The following is a 6,377-nucleotide window of genomic DNA, read 5'->3' on the forward strand; positions in this document are numbered from 1 at the left end:
ACATTTACATTTAAGTCATTTAGCAGACGCTCTTATCCAGAGCGACTTACAAGTTGGTGCATTCACCTTATGATGTCCAGTGGAACAGCCACTTTACAATAGTGCATCTAACTCTAAGGGGGGGGGGGGGGGGGTTAGAAGGATTACTTTATCCTATCCTAGGTATTCCTTAAAGAGGTGGGGTTTCAGGTGTCTCCGGAAGGTGGTGATTGATTCCGCTGACCTGGCGTCGTGGGGGAGTTTGTTCCACCATTGGGGTGCCAGAGCAGCGAACAGTTTTGACTGGGCTGAGCGGGAGCTGTACTTCCTCAGAGGTAGGGAGGCGAGCAGGCCAGAGGTGGATGAACGCAGTGCCCTTGTTTGGGTGTAGGGCCTGATCAGAGCCTGAAGGTACGGAGGTGCCGTTCCCCTCACAGCTCCGTAGGCAAGCACCATGGTCTTGTAGCGGATGCGAGCTTCAACTGGAAGCCAGTGGAGAGAGCGGAGGAGCGGGATGACGTGAGAGAACTTGGGAAGGTTGAACACCAGACGGGCTGCGGCTTTCTGGATGAGTTGTAGGGGTTTAATCGCACAGGCAGGGAGCCCAGCCAACAGCGAGTTGCAGTAATCCAGACGGGAGATGACAAGTGCCTGGATTAGGACCTGCGCCGCTTCCTGTGTGAGGCAGGGTCGTACTCTGCGAATGTTGTAGAGCATGAACCTACAGGAACGGGTCACCGCCTTGATGTTGGTTGAGAACGACAGGGTGTTGTCCAGGATCACGCCAAGGTTCCTAGCGCTCTGGGAGGAGGACACAATGGAGTTGTCAAGCGTGATGGCAAGATCATGGAACGGGCAGTCCTTCCCCGGGAGGAAGAGCAGCTCCGTCTTGCCGAGGTTCAGCTTGAGGTGGTGATCCGTCATCCACACTGATATGTCTGCCAGACATGCAGAGATGCGATTCGCCACCTGGTTATCAGAAGGGGGAAAGGAGAAGATTAATTGTGTGTCGTCTGCATAGCAATGATAGGAGAGACCATGTGAGGATATGACAGAGCCAAGTGACTTGGTGTATAGCGAGAATAGGAGAGGGCCTAGAACAGAGCCCTGGGGGACACCAGTGGTGAGAGCACGTGGTGCGGAGACAGATTCTCGCCACGCCACCTGGTAGGAGCGACCTGTCAGGTAGGACGCAATCCAAGCGTGGGCCGCGCCGGAGATGCCCAACTCGGAGAGGGTGGAGAGGAGGATCTGATGGTTCACAGTATCAAAGGCAGCCGATAGGTCTAGAAGGATGAGAGCAGAGGAGAGAGAGTTAGCTTTAGCAGTGCGGAGCGCCTCCGTGACACAGAGAAGAGCAGTCTCAGTTGAATGACTAGTCTTGAAACCTGACTGATTTGGATCAAGAAGGTCATTCTGAGAGAGATAGCAGGAGAGCTGGCCAAGGACGGCACGTTCAAGAGTTTTGGAGAGAAAAGAAAGAAGGGATACTGGTCTGTAGTTGTTGACATCAGAGGGATCGAGTGTAGGTTTTTTCAGAAGGGGTGCAACTCTCGCTCTCTTGAAGGCGGAAGGGACGTAGCCAGCGGTCAAGGATGAGTTGATGAGCGAGGTGAGGTAGGGGAGAAGGTCTCCGGAAATGGTCTGGAGAAGAGAGGAGGGGATAGGGTCAAGCGGGCAGGTTGTTGGGCGGCCGGCCGTCACAAGACGCGAGATTTCATCTGGGGAGAGAGGGGAGAAAGAGGTCAAAGCACAGGGTAGGGCAGTGTGAGCAGAACCAGCGGTGTCGTTTGACTTAGCAAACGAGGATCGGATGTCGTCGACCTTCTTTTCAAAATGGTTGACGAAGTCATCCGCAGAGAGGGAGGAGGGGGGGGGGGGGGGAGGATTCAGGAGGGAGGAGAAGGTGGCAAAGAGCTTCCTAGGGTTAGAGGCAGATGCTTGGAATTTAGAGTGGTAGAAAGTGGCTTTAGCAGCAGAGACAGAAGAGGAGAATGTAGAGAGGAGGGAGTGAAAGGATGCCAGGTCCGCAGGGAGGCGAGTTTTCCTCCATTTCCGCTCGGCTGCCCGGAGCCCTGTTCTGTGAGCTCGCAATGAGTCGTCGAGCCACGGAGCAGGAGGGGAGGACCGAGCCGGCCTGGAGGATAGGGGACATAGAGAGTCAAAGGATGCCATAACAGCTGACATAACGTGTCATAATATGGTCATAGCACTGTCATGACACATATATTTAGACCTGCCGGTATGTACTTCCAAAAAAGGTCTAAATAGAAGTTTACAAGCAACAGGTTGTAAGTCTACAACAGCTCAATACATTGGAGGTGCTAAAGAGGAATTTTTCAGTTGCATGTAACTTCTTATATCAACCTTTTTTGGAAGTACGTACCAGCTGTGACGGCAGTAAATGACCATAGTTACTAATCGACACATCATATTTGTTGAGTTACGAACATATTTTGACATTATTAAGCTTGAAAAGCTGGTGAATGGCGAGGCTCCGCTTATAAGCCCCTATAAAGTCACCTTTGATTGCTTTAGGTTAAGTGATGAAATGTCTACGGCAGACAGATATAATGCACCATAAACTGTTCCTGTACAATTATAAAGTGGTCATTGTCTGCTTTCAGGAAAGTGAAACTTTATACACATTTCATGATGTCACAACACAAAGCGCTTCGTTATTTCCCACACTTCTTGATTCAAAAAGTCGCCTCTTCCTATACGCAGACTACGGGGTCTCAACTTACTGTTGAGAGTTAGAAAAGTAGAATACACAAGGTGCAATTTAGACATTTGGTGGACCATCAGCAGTTTTCCACTTATGTCAGTCACTCAATTAGCCCATGTCAGCTTTTTAGATGCTGGGTAAGGTATTTTAGCCAGGTAATCATCATCAAATTATAGAACGGGCACGTAGGGCATGTGCTCAGGGGCCCTGACCTCCAGGGGGCCCCCATTGATTTTGTGTCACTCATATAGAGATATCATATGAACATGGCATAAGTCATGGCAAAATGTGTAGAATTGCAAAAAACGTGCTTTTAAACGCAAAAGTTACTCACTTCCCCCATGTCAAAATTTGTATGAGACCAAATCTCGCTTAAATCCTACAGTATATATAAAAAAAAAATTATGGAATTTAGCTGATGCGTTTATAATGTTGATGTGCTGCTCATTTACAAAAAAGTTTGAAATGCATCACACTGTCATTATAATTATAATGCTGTATGATCCTGGAGGGAAAAGTGTGTTACAATTATGAAGCACTATGTTGCTGTACATTATAAGTGATTATGGTTATACTCATAATATATTAGGAGTACTAATATACATTATTATCAGTCGTCGTGTGTCTATAACTGTGATTATAATGCATTATTACTCTATCTTAGTGCATTATGAGTACATGTATAATGCATTTTGCATATGAGCTTCATAGAAAGCGTTGCCTATTCTCAGGCTACGGTGGAAAAAACCTGCCTCACATATAATGCTGTTCAATACGTCATCCAAATGCTTTGCGCGTCAGCTGACATTGAAGTCACTTCCTCCTCAAGCAACATGTTTAGGTTTCAGGCAGGAAACCCTCTCAACTCAAGCATGATTTCAATTCAGTCCTCTTGCCCAGTGCTGTGGAAAACTCTGATACAAAATCTACACTGTAGCAGGTTATATGCATTGCGTAACACAATTTCTTCTGTGTTCACTCTACAAACAATGAGCCCCTTTGTGTCTGGCAAAGAGTTCATATTATGATCTATAGTACTGTAAACTATATCCAAGATCTTGAGTTTGAAGGAGGAATGGCTTGTGGTAGGGAGTTCCTTCTCTCAAGTTGTCGATCATATTCACCATATTCACCTCCATTATGTTGCAATTCATTTCCGATTGGATCAACTGATGCAGTTGATTCCCGTATGTCACACATTCATTGGCCTGCCTATGCTCTCCTCCCTCACAGCGGCCTTGACAGGAGTGGAAGTTTGTCAGCTCCCCAAAGAGGAAGGCACCTGCACAAAGTTTGTTCTCAAGTGGCACTACGACCCCCTTAGCAAGAACTGCACACGCTTCTGGTACGGAGGCTGTGGCGGCAACCAGAATCGCTTCGAAACTCACGAGGAGTGTGAGAAGGCCTGTGGAAAAGCAGGTGGGTCTCACTAGTCATCATATCTGTCTCTGTGTGTGTGTGTTTGTGTCTGTATGTCTGTCTGTCGTGCCAGTGCCTGACCATCTATCTGTCCATTCATCCATCTAGTCTGTCTATTTGTACAAGCATTATATCTAGTCACCGGTGTCTGCCTGCTTGCCAGTCTGTCTATTTGTCGATATGTCCATCTATTTAATCATTGGTGTGTGTGTATATTTATATAGCAATCTAGCTGTTCCGTCACCCATCTGCTTTTAGTCAGATACGTTTATTGGGACTTAACTAAGCATGACAGGTTGCCAACAGTGGAACATAAATGGTTTTGCTTCCATATGGGTGGGTAAACAGAGGATAATGTACAGTAGTATACACCTTATCAGAGGTGGATGTTCCATCTGTCAATCCATCGTCTCAAATGTATTACTCAGGGACAGACATGTTATTGCAAATATTCTGTATGTGTAAATAAATGCTCAGTGGAGTTTTCCTTCAATCTTGTCCTGAGGGTAGCTCTGCCTCGAGGGCAGAAGGCATGGGATTGGTTGGATGAAAGCCGTGCAAACAGCGGGAGGCGTTCACAGCGACGAGTGAGAATAAAAGGAAAGAGAAGAAAAGGCTCCCTAGGTGGTAGGTTGGCGGTAGAACGGGGCCGTAACAAAGTTACTTAGTATACGATTTGCCATATTCAAAGTTGCTCTTTGGAATCTTACCACAATCCCTAACCTTCACCAATACCATTTATTTTCAAAACTTAACCCAAACCCTAACCTTAGCCAATTGGGATTACTTGTCACATTTCATGCCTAACCCTAAACCAAACACATGTGTTTCTGCCGTTGAGGCATGCCTGCCCTCAGAACAAGATAAATGAAATGCAGGGAGAATTGTTTTTGTTTAAAAATCACGTCTGTCTTCTTTCCTGCTTTTCACTGACAGCACCTGTCAACCAAGGAGTCATTGCCGCAATAAAAACGTAGGAGGACATTGATTCGCTGTCAACATATACGTCTACTGAGGAGATTCTGAGGAAAATCAACAAAAATGGCCAAAGAGAAGCTGAACCAAAGGAGAGGTGGCTGCACTGGATTCCACAGACAGGATTTGATAAAAAATAAGTATTGAAGTAGTGTATATCACAAAAAGAAAGAAAGCAAATCAATGTGCTGCATGATATTTCCTACTGGTGCTACATAGTGTTTTTTTTGTGTGTTTTTTTTTCTCTGGTTGAGTTGCGGACTCCATCCAGTGTTTGTAATGTAACATTTCTGGATCAGTTACAGAATATGTTTTTCATTGAAAAAGTTAAACTCATCATTTTATTAAGTAAATGTGTATGAATATCTTGGGACATAGATTATCAATAAATCAAGTCAGGTCCACAATGACTTTTGAAAGAGTCACCATATGTTTATATTACTTCACTATATCCCCCAATACAGACATTCACTCACCATGCTGATGTTTACACAAGTCCAAGCTGGCAGTGTGTATATAATGACAGTTAAAACCAATTCCTCAGCAAGGAAAGGAATTCATCATGCAATGTAAATTCACTTCTGGAACCACTGCCTCAAACACACATGTTCCAGTTTTTGAATATGGAATGTACTTATCAAGCTGTTAGTGTTTTTTTTGTTTTGTTTTACTTAACTTTGTGTTTCATCTGGGAACGGGGGAAATAAACATTTTATTAGACTTTCTAATAAACTTAAGCATTGGATTTCTTATTTTTGGTACATGACTCAGTTTGAGAGCAAAGCTCTTCAACGGTACTGACTGGTCCCTGGAGACTGTGAAATGTTCGACTGACCAAAAAAGAGAGAGGCCAAAAAGACAAAAAAACTAAGACCTAACAGAGTGAGATCCTTTGTGTGTGTGAGTGCTTTTGTGTGAGTGTGTGCGTGCGTGCGTGCATGCGATACTGACGCAACATAGGATCGTTTTTAGAGAACTCATGAGAGGAGTGGGAAAAGGCCAAACAAAGCACTTACTGTCAAACAGAAGTCATTTGAGGCAAGAGATTGATCACCTAACCACTATAGAAATCCAGATGATATACTCTAGGTGAAATAGACCTACGAGGCACCATTTAAGTATTATGTTCCACTGTTGAAGATATAATTGCCATGGTATGATTGGCTTAATACTGTGCTCATTGAGTTGCTGCACTCATCTAAGTGATCAAATTCATGTTCATTGTGACAAGTGAAAGTATTTCTCTGTGGTCTATTATACATTTTTATCACAACAT

The 6,377-nt window shown here is 44.8% G+C and overlaps 1 protein-coding gene across 4 annotated transcripts in view; it reads left to right on the forward strand.

Moving 5' to 3' along the window:
* Positions 1–5,833, forward strand: part of LOC139547018 (uncharacterized) — a 64,689-nt gene extending 58,856 nt beyond the window's left edge. For 2 of the 4 annotated variants that reach the window (XM_071356056.1, XM_071356057.1), the window contains 3 exons: positions 3,941–4,126; positions 4,637–4,753; positions 5,063–5,833. In XM_071356056.1, coding sequence (XP_071212157.1) covers positions 3,941–4,126; positions 4,637–4,753; positions 5,063–5,103 — 344 coding nt within the window. In that variant the 3' untranslated portion in view covers positions 5,104–5,833. The remainder of the gene's footprint in view (positions 1–3,940; positions 4,127–4,636; positions 4,754–5,062) is intronic. The other 2 variants (XM_071356059.1, XM_071356060.1) reach the window with 1 other exon arrangement.
* Positions 5,834–6,377: the final 544 nt, after the last annotated feature.

Source organism: Salvelinus alpinus, chromosome 20, assembly GCF_045679555.1.
Source record: "Salvelinus alpinus chromosome 20, SLU_Salpinus.1, whole genome shotgun sequence".
Taxonomy (NCBI): domain Eukaryota; kingdom Metazoa; phylum Chordata; class Actinopteri; order Salmoniformes; family Salmonidae; genus Salvelinus; species Salvelinus alpinus.